At 36.5% G+C, this 21,305-nt stretch overlaps 1 protein-coding gene across 6 annotated transcripts; it reads left to right on the top strand.

The window, feature by feature from the left end:
- Positions 1-376: 376 nt before the first annotated feature.
- On the top strand, positions 377-19,933 carry LOC133533639 (uncharacterized). 6 transcript variants are annotated; one of them, XR_009801909.1, is made up of 15 exons: positions 380-1,054; positions 3,151-3,348; positions 3,816-3,910; positions 4,599-4,773; positions 5,334-5,546; positions 6,321-6,557; positions 6,628-6,813; positions 8,306-8,824; positions 8,913-9,008; positions 9,582-9,722; positions 10,551-10,805; positions 11,315-11,363; positions 13,883-13,934; positions 14,399-14,556; positions 19,222-19,318. XR_009801909.1 is itself a non-coding variant. In XM_061872665.1 (14 exons), the coding sequence occupies exons 3-14, from the start codon at positions 3,157-3,159 to the stop codon at positions 15,631-15,633; spliced, it is 3,393 nt and encodes a 1,130-aa protein (XP_061728649.1). In that variant the 5' UTR covers positions 377-1,054; positions 1,159-1,221; positions 3,151-3,156; the 3' UTR covers positions 15,634-16,070. The 6 variants fall into 6 exon arrangements, 5 of the variants coding, with proteins under 5 accessions (XP_061728649.1, XP_061728648.1, XP_061728650.1 ...); XM_061872665.1 differs by lacking the exons at positions 13,883-13,934; positions 19,222-19,318 and adding an exon at positions 1,159-1,221 and having other exon boundaries at positions 377-1,054; positions 14,399-16,070; XM_061872666.1 differs by lacking the exon at positions 13,883-13,934 and having other exon boundaries at positions 379-1,054; positions 19,222-19,933.
- Positions 19,934-21,305: the final 1,372 nt, after the last annotated feature.

Here is a 21,305-nt window from a genome sequence, read left to right on the forward strand (position 1 = left end):
GAACTGTTGCAAAGGTGTCCAGCTGTCAGCTATAAATAATAGTTCCAAATCTCTCTAGAGTAGCGCTAGAGTAGCTAAGAACCTAGGCGTTATTGACGGAGTGAAGTGCGCTGTCTATGATTAGAATTTTTCATCACACTTGCTCGAAAAAGATCTTATTTCATGCAGGTGTGCTGAAGGACAAAGGCCTATTTTGTTCCCGCGGGAGTTATGGATTGTGAAAAAAAGTTATAACCCCCTGGGGAGTTATGGCTTTTTTTTTAATTATGTCACTTATGCATACAAACCAAGTGGTATAAATGAGTTTTACGTTTAAAATACTGACGTTTATAATTGAATATTTTTGTTTTTGTTTAAAATCATTGAATTTGATTAATTTAACAGCCGATTAAAATATTTTTACACAATTTTCAATCTTGGCTGAATGCCGAGTAGGTCTGTGCTTTCGATGCCTCACCTGCTAAGAAATTACAAAATGGCGGACAAATATTTGATATGCCACCATATTTAAGAATTATTTCGCTTAAAATTTTGTTTTTTTCATTGTGTGTAACTCCGGCGGTAAGAATATTGCAAACTCGGGTCTTTAATTCCCTCGTATCCAAAATTTCACTTACCCCCCTTGTTGCATAATGTACTATTTCTCAAGTAGGTATTCTAAGTGTTGTATCGCCACCTATTTATGGTTTTTTGTCGGACACTTTTTGGTATATGGAGATTCTATTCCTTAACTCTACCTTCCATAAACCTGACGATGGGGAGACAAATGGTGTCACTCTTGTGTCACCTTTTATTAAGCAATTTTGGCAACCAAAGTAAAAATTATTTCAAGTGTTTAAAGAGCATGACAACAAATTAAAAACTTTAAGTATTTTTTGCACTCTAGACTTCGCTATATTTTTTAAGTTGCACATAAGTTTTAAATGCAAAGACGTGTTCAAACCTAAAATACCTACACAATTAAAAGTTTTGTATGTAATCATAAAATTTCGCATTATATTTCATCGTCTCTTCTCTTTATCAGTATTTCAAGCCTTGAAAAAATAATTTGAAAGTAAGAAAACTTTAGATAACATAACTTCTGTATCTTATTAAATATGGTGTACCTACCTACTTGACCGCTCGTCAATAAGACCCTTGTCCGCTTGATTGTTGTAGGTACGGAGCAACGGAGCTGTTAAGCTGATTTGTTTCTTAGGCTATAATAAGTATAATATATAGGTAACCTATATTTTCATAATTATATATAATATTTTCATTTCTAAATTACAGCGTAAATTCGAACCAATACAATTAGGGTTCGGGACAAGAGGGGGGTGCGAAGCAGCAGTTCATGCGCTTCGTACCTTCCTTAGCAATAACGATTGCCAAGTTCTTATAAAAATCGATGTAAAAAACGCTTTAAATTCCGTAAACAGAGATACCCTGCTGGCTGAAATTCGAAATAATACTCCGGAGCTTTACAATTACCTACTACATTGCTACGCAGACCCCTCCAAATTTGGTTGCCAGCAGGGTGATCCCCTCGGGCCGGCTATTTTCAGCCTAGCAATAAACCCTATCATACAAAATTTACGATCAAAATTTAACGTTTGGTATTTGGACGACGGCACCCTAGGAGGAAACATAGACACTGTACTTTAAAACAAAATTTAGACCCTGAAAACAAAATTTGAATCCATTGGCCTAGATCTAAATTATAACAAATGTGAACTTTATATTCACGATACATCCATTAACCATTTAGATATTACCAATAAATTTAATCTCTTAGCACCAAATATAAAACATGTTACAAAAGAGATTCTTAGCCTCCTAGGGACACCAATTTTTGATGATTCTTTTCCTGACTTTATTAACAATATCATAGCTAAATTCGAAAATTGCGCCGATCGTCTACTAGAAATTAGCCCCCATTCGGCCTTTTTTTATCCTTAAGTTCTGTCTTTTCGTGCCAAAATTAACATACAAGCTTCGGTGCAGCCCCTTCTGGAAACATCCAAATTTACTGACGCCTATCGACTCCTTAGTTCAAACCCACTTGGAAATTATATTAAATTTAAAGCTCACCGAACAATCTTGGCTCCAAGCATCCCTGCCCGTCCGATACGGCGGGCTCGGAGTGCGCAAAATTTCGAGTGTTTCGCTGCCCGCATTTCTATCGTCTGTCCACACCTCTACTGGTCTCGTAGGAAGAATCATAAGGGCTCCGCCCACAAACTACGAGATCTCAGGCTTGGCTGACGCTAGAAATGTCTGGCTGTCTGCCTGCCCGGGGCAAAACATTCCACACAACCCATGTTCATAAAGGGGGTGGGACGATGTTGTAAACAAATTAACATATACCTCCCTCCTAAATAGCAGTGCAGGAGCTGAACGAGCCCGGTTGTTGGCTGTCGGCTGCAGAGAGGCAGGCCACTGGCTGAATGCCTACCCATCGCCCAATATTGGTACCCACCTAGACTCCGAAACACTCCGATTGGCAATGGGGCTACGCTTAGGGGCCCCAATCTGCGCACCGCACAAATGCTCCTGTGGCTTTGAGGTGGACCCACTGGGACGCCACGGACTTGCTTGCCAACGTAGCGCGGGTCACTTGCCACCGTCAACGTTCCGGCTATACTGGAGCCTGCCGGTATTGCCAGAGACGATGGCAAGAAACCAGACGGGATGTCTTTGATTCCGTGGAGGATGGGACGTGTGCTCGTGTGGGACGCAACTTGTGTTGACACGCTGGCACCTTCCCACCTCCACGGTACTACACACAAAGCCGGCGGGGTGGCGGAAGCGGCAGAGACCCTCAAAAAGCGCAAATACGGGAGTCTCGACACCAACTACAACTTTGTTGCATTTGGAGTCGAGACTCTTGGTCCGTGGGGCCCCGCAGCACAGGGCCTATACCGGCAATTGGCGAAACGGCTGGTGGATGGGACCGGGGATAAGAGCAGCATAAGCATAGCGATCCAGCGAGGAAATGCTGCCAGCATCCTCGGTACCTTGCCACGGGGGCCCATTTTAGATTTAGATTTTTAGTTTTATATAGTAGTTTAGTTAATTGTATTACTTATATAATTTTTTTTATTAACTTGTCTATAAAATTGTATATGTTATTCCAATAAAAAATCTCATATATAATATTGAACGTATCAGGTAATCATGCGGCAAGTCCCAGAGTGTTTCGAGCGTCGCTACCAAGCCATGGATGCGCTGGTTAAAGACCTGAGTTCGGTGACAAACCAGTCCAACGAGACAAACGAGGGCGACCCTGACGCCAAAGACGACTACGGTTTCAAACTCATGTGCAAGTTTTGGAATATTCTGAAAGAAGATCCCGTCTGTGATTTGCAGGTAAACTTTATAAGAGGTCCAATTGCTATTTCTTTTTAAGTTGTAGTAGGTTCAGAAAACGACAAATGATGAATGAGACTAAAGAAGACTATGACGTCTATGACGAAAAAATAGTAAGATATATTATGAGAAAGATTACTTAAAGAATATTAATAAAGAATATGGTGACAAAGAGCGAACAAGACGATTAAAGAACGAGTGACGATTACAGAATGATACGAAATAATAAAATCAACGAGAATCGAATGAGACAAGTGATGCTGATACCATTTATTTTATATTAATACTTATTTTGGTTGAATTTAAAACAGTTGATAATTTTATACGAGAATATTTAAAATTACCTGTAAACGTTAACCATTTCAGAAAAAATACAGAGAAAAAGTCCAACAGTTAACCACCTTTTTATGCATATCTTTCTTTTTTACACCCTCAAATTTCTGATAACCAATCAACTTTCTTTTTAGAATATAATTCAGCAAAGGACGTATCTATCAACAAGAAATAGTGGCATATTTGGGTCACAGAAGATCTCGTGCTACCAAATGGGTAATGACCCAAGGTAAGGTTTGTGATTTTGCGTTACATTCCAATTATGTCAATGTAAGATCGCAAGCATATGTATACGTTTCCATGCGTTGGCCACATAGGTACATTGTCATCTTATAGAGGCAGCATCAAATATATAGTAATGTTAATCTATTTGATGCTTACTGAACAACCGATCGCATTTTGTTGAAGGCCAAAATTGTAGAAAACCGGAGAAGTCTCAATATGGTAATAGTCCCCTAGTTTCTCCTCAGGGTAGAAGGTCAGATGGCAGTCGCTTTCGTAAAAATTAGTGTTTATGTCTATTCTTGGGATAAGGTCACTGAGCGCACTCCAGGTTCCTTAACCTTTTGAACAACAAGAACACCTAAAGGCGTCGTAACTAGTCGTGCCCACAGCGCCAAGGACAACTATAGGTGTTATAGCGGACGCTGTCAAAGTAACTTTCACAGTTTCGAGTAAGGTTTACATTAGCTCCCTTGCGCTTGAAATATTGGCGTTTGAATGATGTTTATGTTTATGACATAAAGCGTTCAAAGGGTTAAGTGAACCGTGGCAAAATTCCGGGACATCGCTACCAATAATACCTATCTGCTACAAAAAAATTAAAGGTTTTATTTCGAACTTTTGCTCGCACAGAGATGAGATTTTGGTCCCGTTTTATAAAACTAAAATTTGCAATTTCGCTGACATACTTACAGACAATGTGGTAAAGGTTCCTGTGCAAAAACCATCGATCTTGAATCTAAAGCATCAGGCAGTTCGTGTTGTGATAGACAACCTAAGCCGCAGAGATCGCCTCAAGGGACGTGTTGTTCCAAACATGGCACTGAGCCAGTGACGCCTCTTTCGCAGGCGCTTGAGAACATGAAGCGGGTAAACGATGTATTCAATATATGTATATCTTTTATGTTGCTAGAAGCTTCTCTATACCGTGTTAACGAAACCAATGGCATTGCTAGCTAGGGCAAATGGTTTCTATTTCACCTACTTGACAATTATCATTGCTAACAAGTAAAGAAAGATGCCCGGTGGCAAACATCAGTCGATAACAGGGAACACAACACACAACAGGGAACAGGGGAAACGGAGCCGGAGAACGGCCGCCCTGTAATGATATGTACGTTGGACAGCTGATAGAACGTCTAGTTAGAAGCGCCTGAATGCCACTGGATTGCTTAATCCTTAAAAAACGTCACCGTCCGTGGAATACATATCTAATAGGGAAAGCTAGCCTGGCTGGTCGACAAATTGAACGAAATATCTTATCCTAGATGCTTTTTCTCGTGGAAGTTTTCCCCTTGCATATGTTTTTCATTGGAAAAAGTATAAAGGTTATCGAAAAATGGAATCATAGTTTTAGCATGGCAGACTAAAATCAACCCGTATATTGGCGTAATTATTTAAATTTATATGATGTTATTAATTTAAATTAGGCTGCTTCAACTGAGAAAAAGTGTTACGAGAAAGCAACAGAGCTTTTGACAGTTCAAGAACAATTGAAGGAGCAAATCGCTCAGTTAGAACAAAGAGAACAGGATGAAATTAAACTATTGAAAGAGGCCGATTCCATTTGGAAGGCGATGGAGAACGAATACAAGCAAAAGCTGGAAGAGTCAAAGAGAAGACAAGAGGAACTTCTAAGAGAGGTAGGTAATCTATTAATGTAATATGAAAAAAATTAAACATGCATTGTAAGTATTAATTTAGTTATTTAGTTATAGGACTTATAGGTTAGTTATAATTATATTGTACGTCCATGGATAAACTGTTGGTTCTTAATTGTATTATTGTCAACATTTTTGTACACAGTTAAACAATAAATCTTAAAAAAAATTGCAACAGAATGGTAAAATAAAAACTAATTTTTTTTCACCCTACCTCCCGTCGAAAAAGAAATTATTTTTTAAGTTTTATTCATTGCTTTGACCCAATAGTGTGGGATATCGTTAGGTCTTCAAAAACAAAAAAAATAATGTTTTCGGAAATAATCGCTCCGAGAGAAAAAAAATGTGTCCTCCCCTCTAACACTTTTGAACGACGGATTCGAAAAATATGAAAAAAATCGTGAAACAAAAGCTTGATAAATATTTTCACTGAAAACTATAGCGAACATGATGGGTCTAGTCGTTTTTGAGTTATTGCAAAAAATCTTCTCTTTTTAGTAAAAAGACGTAAAAAGCGCTGCAAAGCTAATAGCCCCCGTTTGGCCTATTTTGACAGAATAGTAAATACGAATACCATACACATGGCTCGACATGCTCTTGGCCGATTTTTATAATTTTGATACTAGTGAAGTCCACAAGCTTAGTTAGGCTCAGTTTTTGAGTTATGTATTTGATTCTTTTAAATCATATTTTAATGGAAACATCAGCCTTAAAATAGTATTTTATTTCAAACAAATTTATTGTCTAACGTCCCAGCTAACCGAAGTCGAATTGAGTGCAAGTAAGTGGAAGAAAAATAAAAAAAATCTTGAAGAGCAGATGTCAACAGTCGATAAATGTATACTAGAAATGAGAGAAATATGCAGAAAGAAAACAAATGACCTTAAAACCATACAAGCCGAGACGGCTGATTTAGAAAAAAAACTTGCGTGCAATACGAATGACATAATGAACACATCGGAAACTCTTGAAGCCAAAAGAAAGTGTCATGATGTAAGTTGTTGTATAATTTTTGTTATTAAGTACCTAGAAAAACGAATAAACGAGTATTGTTTGCTTTTAGGATTGCATGAAGAAATTGTCAGAAGAGTCAAAAAAGTTGCAACTTTGCAAAAAACATGAAGAGCAACTAAAAAAAGAAAAAATTGAGAAAGGTGGCGAATGTGTTAAAGAAGCGAGAGAAGAATTGGCTCTAATTTGCAGAGTTTTATTGAAAAAGAAGCTGGAGAATGAAGATATTCGAGCAGAGGTTTGTAGAGTGTACCTTTAGTTGTAGTTTTAGATATAATATTATGTAAAAGCTATGTCAGCATTTAGGGATCCTGCTATTTTACCGAAATATTTTGAACGAAATTTCATTTTCCAACGTATATTTTCCAACTGTACATTTGTCAATCAGAGATTTCCTATATCATTATTTGCCAGATTTGAATTTAGCCTTTGCCACTATGATATTTATGTATTGTGATACTTATGATATTTACTTATTTTTTAAGATACTTTTATCATTTCCCAAACAATAATTCACACAAACTTCATTAGACCAACTGTTTTTTGCCAATGTCAAGCATATTACTTTACAAACGATTTTTTATCCATACCACAGATCATATAATACTAGTCCATACTAAGTAATGTTTTTCTTGCTAGAAACGTTGGTTAGATTAGAACCGTGATCCCCAGAAAGTAAAACCGCTAGAAAAGTAGGTTAGGTTAGATTAGATATGGTTAAAACTAGCAACCCCCCACAACAACAGATTGATACTAGAAAAGCAGGTTAGATTAGGTAAGAACTGCGACCCTCACAATAACGAACTCTTGCTAGAAAAGCAGGTTAGGTTAGAACTGAGACCTCCTGAAAGTCGGATCGCTAGAAAAATATATATATAGTCCTCCTCCTCATCGATTTCGATGACGGCGACCTCAGCAATTACGGATTACGCCGATTATGGGCCCTAATGTGGCTGGCCAGGCCGAACTTGGTCTTAAAGACTCTTTTACAGGTGTTACAATATAGTTGACCAGACGCGTTGTATGTATACGTGTAAGAGGGCTTCGGTCTCTCTTTATGTTGTTGGCGTTTGGTATCTAAGGCATTGAGGCGGTTTTCCTCAAACGATTTGATGTGGTTAAAAATGGTGGACCGCCAAGATGCTCTGTCTGCAGCAAGCTCCTCCCAGCGCTCAGGGTTGATGTTGCTAGCATTCAGGTGTCGTTTGAGTACGTCCTTGTAACGCAGATGCTGACCGCCGTGCTTGCGTTTGCCTTCCACCAATTCAGAGTAGAATACGGTTTTGGGCAACCGGCGGTCATCCATACGGAGGACATGTCCACACCACCTTAGCTGTCGCTGCATTAGTAGAGCCTTCATACCATAGAGGCATAGAGGCTAGAAAAATAGATTAGGTTCTAACTGTGATCCCACAAAAACGGATTGATGCTAGAGAAGCAGGTTAGGTTAGATTAGAACTGCGATGCCCACAAAGACAAACTGTTGCCAGAAATGCCGGTTAGGTTATGTTAGAACGGCGACCCCTATAAAATAATTACTTGGCATTTATGTTTTTGGTATAAATTGTTTGGAAAATCGAAGTGCCAAAAAATCTTTCGGTAATCCATTAGTAATACAAATACATATGCTATTAATTGCCATTAGATTCACTTAGACAGGTCTCTAAGACACTAACTAGGTCAGGATTTAATCAGGATTCTATACTGTATTTTTCGCTTAATATTTGCAGGCAAAAGCCCTTGCGGAAGAAATAGATTTACTTCAAACATCATGCGACACCTGTGGCGAAAAATGCAAAAACAAGGAGCAGTCTTTGAAATCGGAACTCGAAGAGTGTGAATGTGAAATAAAAAAATTTAAATTGAAGTGTACCAAGTGTAACGTATCATGTGATACAGATAATTTAAGAAAACACTGTACTGATTGCCCTAGGTGTAAAGAAGAAATGGAATCTTGTGTATACAGTGCTGACACATGTGAAGGACCTGCAAAACCATGTGTCTGCGTGAAGATTAAGACCCAGTTTATGAACAATGTGTTTGACAATATGCAGACAGTATTAGAAAGGCAAATTAATACGAGACCTGGTAAAGTTGTGGCAGCACAAGTCTTGCAATGTTTGAAAAATAGCACTAATGGAAAGTTGGATTGCGTAACTAGGAAAAAATTGCAGGAATTCATTTTAGCAACAGTGAAAACTAATTTGAATCTCACTATTATTGGCGGTGCTGTCAAAACGCGATGCGAAGTGAGTACAGTATATTTGGATTTTCATAAATATCATAATACATTATTCTAATTTACACCATAACCTATGAATGGATATACTTTTATAGATGGATCCTGCCACATACAAAGAGCTGTTGAAGTGTTTAACCACAGTCAAGGCTAAAAAACCAGAAAAAGCTGATAAAGGAACTGATTCAAGAAAGGTATTTTTTGACAAATATTACTTTTATCAAAATATGAGTTATACAGCGTGCAGCGCGTCTCCCACCAATCCTACTGGCTACGGGGCTTTTTAAATACATAGTTCATTTCTATTCACTAAACTGAGCTCCTTTTAATATGGAACGATGTTTTCTATGGAAAAGCACTCCAGAAAACATCGCTATTTCGGGGTTGGTCCCATCGTAGAAGTATCTTGGTTTAGAGAGTAGAATCGGAGCCTGCATGATAGGAGACACACTGTTTGGATAGGGTTAAGCCCATTCCCATAGGCATGGGGAAAAGTTTTTTAGCTTCATATCAAATTGGTATAAACAATCGTTCTTTATAAATTCTTGAAGCAGGCTTAAAGTATGTGACACCAAGGAAAATTTGCTATTTAGAGTAATTGCATTTAAAGATATAGTTGCCATACAAATAATTGTCCATTCATATGTAATAAATTGATTGGTACATATTTTTCCACTTTGGGAGTAATAAAACTTATCTCGTGTGTTTTTTCATTATTTCACCCCTTTGTCAGCTTGTCCATTAGCTTCTTTTCTTTAATTTTGTAGGAGCCCTGTGCCCGGTGGGGTGGTCCTAACGAATGCAATTGCCCGAAAGGACCTAAGAACTGTATATGTCTGAAAAAGGCTCCAAAGCCTGCTTCTGATCCAGAGCCTTGTGGGCAACTTGAAGAAGATAAAAAAGATATTGTAAGTTCATATTATTTATAAGAAATGAACCTCCTCCTTGAAATTGGAGTCGGTTAAAAATGGCTTTAGTGACTGAACGCAGCATATTATTATGTTCCGAGTAAACTTTATTCATAAGAAGGCAGTAGTTACATTTAATATAAGTAGTAAATTTTATGCTAGAAGCGCTGGTAGCCCAGTGGTGAGCACGTGCAACTTTCAATAGAGGTCGACGGTTCAAAATGTTCAAATACCGACTTGTACCAATGAGTTTTTCGGAACTTATGTCCGAAATACCATTTAATATTTACCAGTCGCTTTTTGGTGAAAGAAAACATCGTGAGGAAACCAGACTAATCCCAATAAGGCCTAGTTTATTTCCTGGGTTGGAAGGTCAGATGGCAGTCGCTTTCGTAAAAACTAGAGCATACGCTAATTCTAGGGATTATTTGCCAATCGGACCCCAGGCTCCCATGAGCCGTGGCAAAATTGCCGGGACAACGCGAGGAAGTACATTTTATTCTAGTATGCTTTAAATTAGCAAAAAATATTTAAAATCTAAATTTGTAATCATAATTAATGCTGAACAGCAGCAGCAGTAGAATATAACTTTATCTTCTATGTATAGGTAATTTTTGTTGTTATGTTTAATTGTAATTTTCGTTCGTTGTACTGCCAAAAGTGGACAAGACATATACACACTGGAGCTTTTTTCATGTAACCATTGCTTTGCCTCACAAATGATGGATTTAATGTCTTTGGTAAGAGGACACAGCTTAAACCACACGAGTCATGACCTTTTGTGGCTTGAAATTTATTCATCTTGACGACATAACCTGTTTTTCCCAGGGCCAGCTGTCAATTTGTCCTCACAAGGATAATACCCCGTGCGGTCCCTTGTGTGGCAACTCTCCGGACATAGCCAAAACGCTGGCGAAGTCTTACAAACCCAAACCTTGCTGCGGCGAAAAATGCACGTTTAATAGTAATATGAGAGCAGCTCAGTGTACGCTGGGTAGCGATTGTATCGACAACAAAGTAATTGGTACCAAAGGATGCAAGACTAATACTCCTATAATTCAAGTTCCTTTTGAACAAGATCAGGTTGGTTGAAGCTTGATTGAGTAAGATTTTATAATATTATGTTTAGGGCCTATTTTGATTTTGCTAGATTTTGTTAAACATTTCACGATAATGTCCTAAAAAATCTTACTCTGAGTCAAAACAACGTATGTTTTATTTGTAGCTCAACCTTAGAGCATTTAACAACTGGAGACGCCTTATCTGTAATTTTCTGTACAAAACAGTCTGATAATTTTTGCAGCGGAGGGGCACGTCAAATGTATGGCTATTAACATTATTATAAATATGACCATTGGACGAGGTTTTCGACAGAAGGGTAAGCTCTTAAAGGCAACTCCGGTTGTTAAATACTCTAAGAGCTCAACTTAAAATTACATAATTATTTATTCGGGATAAGTTTTGATTTCATGTACTAGAATACTCCTTTTAGACCTCCTAGTACTTCAAACTAGCTAAATTTCATCCACATGTAACCAAATAAATCGGACAAAAATTGCATCGTTATTTATAATAATATCGTTAATTTACAGATGCAGTGCGATTGCAGTACTGTATATAAAACCTGCCATTGTTGCGAAAGTAAGTAGTACCTAATACACGTAAGATCGAGCGCAGACATTCATATCATAATTCGCGCCAAAACATGTACTTAAAGTGAAGTTCAATATAAATTGCGAATAATGTTTTCCTACATTTACCAAGAATTAATAAAATAGTGGATATGAAATGACAGTTTTTTTAGTATGTAATGTAAACCAGTGTCGCCAAACTAAAGGGGCACTCTGATTAACAGTCCGCTGGACGGTATTATCTACTTGTCAGTTAGAACATGAAGTTGACAGTTCCGAACTATTACTGTCAGGCCGATAGCGTCCGGCGGACACACATTCATAGTTAAGTTACTTACACGACATACATTAGTGGTAACTTTCCATTTACGGAAGGTAAAGGCAAGGAATAGAATCTCCATATACCAAAAAGTGTCCGACAAAAAAACATAAATAGGTGGCGCTACAATACCTAGAATACTTGAGAAAAAAATCTAATCATAGACAGCGTACTTCACTTCGTCAATAACGCCTCGGTTGTTAGCTACTCTAGCGCTACTCTGGAACTATTATTTATAGCTGACAGCTGGACTCTTTTGCAACAATTCTGACTAAGGAGTTTCTGTTCCTTGCCTCTACCTTCCGTATTTCCATTCCAATAGGGTACATACCAGTTGACATTTCTAGAATAAATATCAACTGTATGTACGGTCACGTCTGAAAATATCTTTAAGAAAAAAAGTGCCAAAAATATCTATACACGACTTTATTGCCCATATATTAAGGCAAATGTATACATCTTTTTTACAACACATTAACATGTACCACGATCTGAAATATAATGTCAAATTTATGAGAATATTCTAGATAAACTTATCCCTTCAAGTGGTATACGTCACTTTTCAGTAGTATTTATTTTATATTAATTATAATTAGTCAAATTTCAAATTTAAATAACGTAAACTACGAGCCGGCGTCCTGCCACTTGAACGGATAAAGGATGCTAACAAAAGACAATGAACTCTAAGTACTAAGAAATAAAATTGAATTCTACTAACGTACATACGTAAATAATGCCAAATAAATTGGTTTTCTTTGTATATTGCAGATTAAATTAAAAAATATTATTTTCTGGTTATTGGAATTACCTCCACGTGAAAGATTTTGTATAGGTAAGTACAAATATTATTTTTGTAGCTTAAGGCGAAGGGTAGGGTAAGCTCTTTCCATACAAACTTTGTGTGCGTTTTTCTTCGTTTGTGTTTGCGCTACAGTTATTACTTTTGGTAAATATGCTTATTTTTCTGTTAGCTAGGGCTTGATGTATTTTTTTTTTGTATTTTAGTATTTTTATTTTTTTAAATAAAGAAAAATTTCTACATCAAGTTCTGCGTATATCCAAAATATACAAGCAAAAATTAAATTAAATGCTATAGTGCCAAAACGAACGAATAAAACTTATGTATGGAGAATGCCTTGCCCTACCCTGCGCCTTAAAAGTGCACAATACAGCAATTTTAATTTAATAAACAATATTTGTTACACGAGCATTCGAGCCACATAAACGTTATTACTAGGTATATGTAGTTTATAAAACAACTGTTCATAGTGTGTGCATAAAGTGAGTCGGCCGCTACTGAACTTCCACTTGCCATCTCCATCCTACTCCGTGATAAAATATTTACCAACACATTTTTACCTCCATTTATAATTATACATACTAACTATACTTATACATACTTTTTTATTTACAATAACAATATGCATAAATTGATATATATAGAGTATTACTATAACTAGCTTAAATCTAAAATAGGCCCTTGAGGCATTGTTCCAAGGATGCTGGTGGCATTTCCTCGTGGTATCGCAATGCTGATACTTTGTGCGAGGAAACCGCCAGCTCTTTGGTCACTGTTGGTCTAGCTACTGGAGAGAAATAAGCGGACTGTATAACTTATGTAAAAATATATTAAAACTATAAATCGACCGTTACAATAAAACAGAGCGCGGCGCGTACAGCATAATCGCGAGCGGGACGGACGCGAGCCGTCGTGTTTCGTGTGTCGCGGTTGGTGGGAGAATGTCGCGCGCGGTGCGCGGGGCGCGGGCGCGGGCGCGGGCGCGGCGGCCGGTGGACGACCGGTTCTGCAGGTTCTGCTCCGTGTGTCCAGCAGGGCCTAAGATGATGCGTTGGTGCTATCACCACCAGTCACCAGTTACGTCAACCAGACGTTACGTGATTACTGCAGAAAACTTGTGTGCGCTGGGACCCCATGGACCTAGAGTTTCAATTTCATACTTAATTCCTACTTAAATTATTTCAGTGAAAACAAAAGTTTGTCAAATTTTAACAAAACCTTACATAGTTGTTTACATTTATTGCATTTTCTATTGAACTCCACTTTAAACAATAATAATAAGACAGTTTAAGTTCATATATTTTTGACCCCATTTTTGCTTAGAAAATTGTAACGTTGTAGACAAAAAATACGTGGGAGTACAAGTAAATTTTAGTTGTTACGTGTTGTGAACGATCTTTGGTTATTTTAGGTGTCCATCCTCTTCGTAATGAATTGATCGAAGCAGTGTATCGACCCATGAGGTAAAAGCATGAGGTAATTGTAATTTCTTCACGCCTTGCAGCTCCTTAATTCGTCAATAAGAAACATATAATTATACCTATAGTAAAAAATAACAACGTGTGTAGTAAAAAATAACGTCTATAATTTTAAACTTGTTAAAAATCCATATTAAGGTTATACGAATTGGCATATTTTTTAAATATGGCGCCTTGATCTTAATTTGCCATAATATATTATTTTATTAAATGATATTTCGCCAAAATTATGCGCAGCGAGATATTCAAAATAATAAAGTATCATTATCAAAAGTATGTTGATATAATTTTTTACTTCATATTGCACGTGTAAAATCTAGATAATTAAAGGATTAACTAATTTGATGTTAGTAAGTTTTACGATTATATTGAATTCTTCTTCTGTACTCCCACGTTTAACTACATTTTTTTATATTAGGCCCAGTAATTTACTAAAAGTGTACCTACAGTTACAGACAGAAAAATGAACAGAAAACGGGGATTCCAACAAGAAGTCACATTGCCATCCGAAGCAGAATTTAAGGAAATGTTCTATCATAACAATACGACTCTTCCGGTAACAATTTTGGGTCAAAATGGAACATCAGCAGATTTTAACGCAGAACTGGTAAGAACATATTCTGGACACATGACTTTGGATGTTAGAAGATTGTCCGATTATGGTGAAATTGCAAGCCCATTTACAGAATATCCCGTATCATTATACAAAACTAGTTCAAGTTTCAAGTTGTTGATTAATCAAAATAATAAACATTCGAATGCAGTATTAAAGAGAGGTTCTGCAGGGGAAATGAACGTGGTATTCAAAGACGTTCATGTGTGTTCAAATAATAATTTTAGAACATTAAAACAACAAGAAAAACTGTTCCATGTAACAGTAAAAAATAAGGAAGCAATATATTCTAAAAATACTTTTTTAAGAGTAACTCCTTCTGGAAACTATGAATTTGTTTTAGAAAAGGAATTTGAAAAATTGCAAAAAGAAATAGTAAATGATTTTCTGGGTGACATAAACGAATGCCCCGCTAACTTGTCTAGAACCATGTCTGGAACCTTCGTTATATATTTTGATGAAGATAGTAACTGTAACCCAAATGATTATAAAGCATTATTAAAGAAGTCGGATTCAGGAAGTGTGAAGTTATTAGTCAACGTTCCTGACACAAAAAGTAGTAAAAAACATAAATTATTAACTAACATAAATCGTACACTATTTGAAAGTTTATATGAAAAATTATTATCTTTCTCGACAGACCTTGTTAAGGAATCTCCTGAACAAAAAGATTTGGGTAGAAATCTAGAATGTGGTTTAAAATTAGATACAACTATAAGAATTAACATCCAAGATGAGAGCCATTTTGTAGCTAAGCTTTTTGTCTGCCTAAATAAAATGTCTCCAGGACAGTACTTTGTTATTTTCGAGAATAAAACTGAAGAATTGTTTATTGGTAATTTGTTGACCACATGGCTCGGTCGCTTGCCTATTCAGAAGTCGACGGCGAAAGAACTCACCGTATACTTAAATCACTCCGGTGAAGTTAAAAATCAATATGGTTGGTTAAAGATGTCTTCGAACGGTAAAATACTTGTGGTGGTTGACAAACCTTCAGAAAGTGTCCAAACTGATTCCGCAGGGTGTGAAAAAGGGATGACCACTACTTGCTATCTCAATAACGATTGTTGAGACTGTATACGTCTACCTATATATGTATCGCTTAACTTCAAACTCAGATAAATCCATTCGACCCTCTCAGCAAATATCTACCTTATTACCTTTTCATAATACCAAAATCGCATAATCTGACAAATGGATTTACCTGAGTTTGAAGCTAAGCGACTCATATTATTGTGATACAATGAAGTAAATGAAGACTTGATCTATAAGATAAAGAACACAAGAAATTAGGTCATAAAATGTGAATTTCGTTTACGACATTATTATGTACTTAGATTAAATTGTCTTTGTAGTTAAACTTAATAATATATTTCGCGACTGTGTCTTTGTTGATGTTGTTTATTGGAAGAGGTCATTTAAATAAACTAAAATAAACTGTTTTGAATGTAATAGAAATAAATAGTCTGTTCTTGATATTGCAATTTAATATAGCGATAACGGCTTGATTTTATTCATAAACTTACTTCTTTCCAAGGAAAATTTTAGTGCCTAACAAGTTTATCATAAAATATAAGAATCATGTTCCCAAGTTCAAAACTAGTAGGGTGCACATTCAGTTCAAACTTGTCTTGATGAATGCTCCTACATATCTCCACAATTTTTGACAGTTGCTATATTTTGCACAAGTAACAAACTAGAAGTTGAAGCTGGATAAATGGGCAAAGTTGTCACAATAACAATCGTATCTGAAACATTTATTATAATAAATTGGCTCAGTAGTCGTGGTGGTTCTATTGTCTTAGATTATTTACATCGAGATAAAAAAAATATATTAAAAAAAAGGAAGATGATAAAACGGTGTAACTTCGCATACAGGTATTGCAATATGATATAGAATTCACCCACACACGGTGTTTTTTTTAAAACTCCGTTAACTTAGTTGTATGGCATTTAAGGAAACTGAATGGAATAGATTTTTTTATCGTAAAAAGTAATTAATAGCCTTGTTGTAACACGGACATTATATCCATCAAACAACTAAAAACTGACATTTCGAATATCGATCGTCTGCGATAGTACTTGCGTTTAGTAGCAAATGTATAAACTCATACTAAAAACTAATAAATATGTAAACAACCCCTAAGGCAAGTGTACATCCTCGTAGGGGCCTCATCCGATAAAAATAATAATGGATTATCTCCAAAATCGAGTTAATTAGAATACCGGTTTCTTTGAGAAAGTTACTTAAATTAAGCTCAGGAATACATCCTTGAAATTAACGAACTTTAAAGGCTACTCGTGAGATCCAGAAGCATTGTTTCGTTTTTAGGGTTCCGTAGCCAAATGGCAAAAAACGGAACCCTTATAGATTCGTCATGTCCGTCTGTCTATCCGATTATGTCACAGCCACTTTTTTCCGAAACTATAAGAGCTATACTGTTCAAACTTGGTAAGTAGATGTAATCTATGAATCGCATTAAGATTTTCACACAAAAATATAAAAAAAAAACAACTAATTTTGGGGGTTCCCCATACTTAGAAGTGAAACTAAAAAAAATTTTTTCATCAAACCCATACGTGTGGGGTATCTCCCCCCCCGTAACTTCTAAAATAACAGAATGAAAAATCTAAAAAATATATATGATGTACATTATTTAGTAAGTAGTTTTTTTTAATACGTCATCAAATTAAAAAAAAAATTGTCATCAGACCCATACGTGTGGGGTATCTATGGATAGGTCTTCAAAAATGATATTTAGGTTCCTAATATCATTTTTTTCTAAACTGAATAGTTTGCGCGACAGACACTTCCAAAGTGAAAAAATGTGTCCCCCCCCCGTAACTTCTAAAATAACAGAATGAAAAGTCTAAAAAAATATATGATATACATTACTATGCAAACTTCGACCGAAAATTGGTTTGAACGAGATCTAGTGAGTAGTTTTTTTTAATACGTCATAAATGGTACGGAACCCTTCATGGGCGAGTCCGACTCGCACTTGGCCGCTTTTTTTTTGGTTGGTTGACTAATAAAGTTTGTGATACTTATCTGAAAATGTAAAAAAGAAAAAAAAACATTTTTACATTTGTTTAACTGCCTAATGAAATACACTATAGATACGTCACGTGTTATACGCGTGTGTTCTTTTTACTTATCAAGAGATTTATTTCTCGAGTTCTCGAGGCATTGAGGTTTTTTCTCGCCTCGACGAAAGACAAATTTCTCAAGCTTTCTCGCCTCAAAAATTCTCGAGCAGAAACCCTAGCAATATCTCGTTAAGCTTTGTGAATAATGGCGCAGTAGTGCACGTAAGCGAGTGCAGGATGAATGCGTAATGCCTGTCGCATTAGTTCAAACAACTCATTTTTATTCACCAAGGCAGCCGATTGCACACGGTGTGCCAAACTTAAATGTCTTTTTAATGTTTCCTAAATTGCAGTTCGGGCTGGGTCATGAGTAACTAATACTTGGTACCTACTGTAAGTTTTCTAACTGCAGGGCCCCAGTTCTCGAACCATATAGTCTAATATTATAAGTGTGTTGTCATGGAAACCCATACGATTTCATCGACAGTCTCTGGACTAATAATATTAGTCTAATACCGTTCGAGAAATGGGCTCCAACTAGATGACTGGGGCCCTTGCTAAGGCATTGTTTTGAAACCGTTGCATTTTATATTATGGACATATATTTTCCTTTAGTGGACTACAAATATATTCATTCAGACGTATCCATTTGGATATAATTATGCCTGTAAATAGACATATGTCTACAATACATATATATTACATCTGGGGGAATCTTATGAAGTTATGACCTTATGACATACCTATATATTTATTCGTTCAATTTTGTAAGTTACCCAATTAGGTGATCTTAGTGGATGTTGTGAAATAATTGAATGAAATTTTATATCGAAGATGGTAAAATAACGATATTTAATTAAACTTTTAAAAACCGGTCAAGACCATGTTAGACCATGCTCGGTGTAGGGTTCGGTAGTTACCCGTCCGTCAAAATAGACTCAAAACCGGCAGCACCGATCAGGTTCGCTATAGTTTTCTTTGAAAGTCTTTACTAAGCTTTACTTGCATTATTTTTTTCATAAAATTCAAAATTCAAAAATTTATTCTGCAAGTAGGCCTCAAGGGCTCTTTTACAAGTCAATACAACATTTATAGTAAAATCATATAGTGACATGAAAAATACATAACAACATTTATAATTACAACAGTCAATACCTGGGTAAACATTACATTATAATAATCTTAAAATAAATAATTACTACAATACAATAGAGATGTATTGTCTCTATGGTTAAAAACACATTAAATCAGGAGATGTAAAAGGTCCCCAATGTCAGAGTACTAATACTAATAAAATTTGGATGTGTAAAGTCTCCAAGTGTCAAAATAAAATGTATACTAAATAAATAAACCGCGTCTGGACATATTTTTTGGACCCATGGTTCAAAAGTAAAAGGAATTTATTTCTGACCCATATTCATTCGTCGACCTATCCAACGACATCCCACACTATAGGGTTGAAGCGAAAATCATCCCCTCTGTCGGTGTATCTTAAAAAAACAGTTTTCTAGTTTTTTTTTATACGACTTTGTTGGCGTAACTAATTTATATATTCGTGCCATATTTCAGCGGGTTAGCACTAACAATCACGGAGCAAAGCCGCGGACGGACAGATAGACGGGCAGACAGACATGGACATGGCGAAACTATAAGGGTGCCTAGTTAATAGCGATAAAAATTACACAAAAAATACATGTATCTTTCAAACGCCCTTGTATTTGCGGATCTTCGGTTGAATGTTGCGCATATTTAAATTTTTTACGTGTAAAATACAATGTATTTTTCGCATTTTATTAAAGTTACATGTAATTTATAGGAATGATACAAAGTTTCGAAAGAAACAACATGAATCTTTCGCCATTTTCATCGCTACTAGTTGACTACGGAACCCTAAAAAAGTACCAGAAACATTTTTGTTTTTTAAACAACGACCTATGTTTTCTTTTTATTCAAAAGCCGCCTACAAATTGCTAGTTTCTTTGCAACGGAACACTGACAAGGGCTCTCATCTGTAGTCGGGCTGTAGTCCGTGTCCGATTACTCGTTTGATACACCTTCATAATCGGCATCGCGTTCGATTCGCAGCCAACAAAGCCCTTTGGAAGAGTCGGGTTTCTTTGATATTCCTTTTGCTAAGGCTAGAAATTGGGTGGATCGGGTTCGAGATTGCTTGGAAAATCCTGTCTCTCTTTATTTAAGTTAAAGGCAATATTATTTCATAAGAAAAGCCTACATAACTTTGTTGCAGGTCATTGAGTTATTTGGAGTATTACTGTAGAGAAGCCATACCAAACAATGAAATTGTCATAATATGTCTACCACGCGAACAAAACGTCGTAAGTGCAGTGGATGGCGCTTACACGTTTAGGTCGCGTGATTCACGCTCCGCTCCTATCGTTTGTTGTCAAAACAACAACTCATGGCGAAAAATACTGGTTCTCTGTGCCGGTTCTATACGTAGTAATAAGTGTTTAATATTGCAGCTAGGAAACACTCAATACGGATGTAATGGAGTAAGGAGGATGGCATTTTGTGTTGGTTATTTTTGGTTCTTAACCTAAGTCCCAGAACCATTCTTGCAGTTTTGAATTGCAAATTTAGAAACTTTTATTGCATATTAATTAATTTTAGTTGACACCGCCTGCGCTGGCAGCTGGAACCATTCTTGTTGCCCGTAAGTCCCTTCTTTAAAGTCAATATGTCTAGATGTTTGTTTCTCAACATGCGAAAAAACAGCTCAATTTACACGAAAGTAGCGAGAGGGTAGATAAATGGAGAAATTTGTTAAGGCTATTAAATGATTCTACGCAGTCGAAGACGCGGGTCGAGGCTAGAGTCAAATACTTAAATTATTTATTAAGCGCGCGCACGGCGCGCAGTTGTTTTATATGATAAACGCAGCGTTAGGTGCGATGCGTTCGCGGCACACCCATTTTATATCAGACGGCCTACCGCGAAAATTCGCAAATTGCGGGGATCTTTCTCTTTTACTCCAGTGAAAGCGACATAATTAAACTTCGATTGTCGCTGTTAATATAGCCCACATAATCTAATGATACTTCCTACGAGTACATTGTTTTACGCGGTAAACGCAGCGGTAAGCGCATTGCCTTTTTAGGGTTCCGTAGCCAAATGGCATAAAACGGAACCCTTATAGTTTCGCCATGTCCGTCTGTCTGTCTGTCTGTCTGTCTGTCTGTCTGTCTGTCCGAGGCTTTGCTCCGTGGTCGTTAGTGCTAGAAAGCTGAAATTTGGCATGGATATATAAATAAATAAAGCCGACAAAGTCGTACAATAAAATCTAATAATTAAATTTTTTTAGGGTACCTCCCCTACACGTAAAGTGGGGGTGAAATTTTTTTTTCACTTCAACCCTAGAGTGTGGGATATCGTTGGAAAGGTCTTTCAAAATTAATAGGGGTTTTCAAGAAACATTTTTTGATAAAGTGAATATATTCGGAGATAATCGCTCCAAAAGAAAAAAAAAATGTGTCCCCCCCCCTCTAACTTTTGAACCATAGGTCCAAAAAATATGAAAAAAATCTTGGAAGTAGATCTTAAGAAAGACATTAAATGAAAACTATAGCAGACATGATCAGTTTAGCTGTTTTTGAGTTATCGCAAAAAGTTTCCCCTTCATAGTAAAAAGACTT

This window comes from Cydia pomonella, unplaced genomic scaffold (assembly GCF_033807575.1).
Source record: "Cydia pomonella isolate Wapato2018A unplaced genomic scaffold, ilCydPomo1 PGA_scaffold_188, whole genome shotgun sequence".
In the NCBI taxonomy this organism is placed as follows: domain Eukaryota; kingdom Metazoa; phylum Arthropoda; class Insecta; order Lepidoptera; family Tortricidae; genus Cydia; species Cydia pomonella.

What these genes read in the sequence shown, in the direction of transcription:
- LOC133533639 (XM_061872665.1), top strand. Translation starts at nt 3,157, where the DNA reads ATGCGGCAAGTCCCAGAGTGTTTCGAGCGTCGCTACCAAGCCATGGAT. An exon ending in CTGTCAAAACGCGATGCGAA is followed by an intron (nt 8,825 to 8,912) that starts GTGAGTACAGTA and finishes ATACTTTTATAG; the next exon opens with ATGGATCCTGCCACATACAA. An exon ending in AACCTGCCATTGTTGCGAAA is followed by an intron (nt 11,364 to 14,398) that starts GTAAGTAGTACC and finishes GTGTACCTACAG; the next exon opens with TTACAGACAGAAAAATGAAC.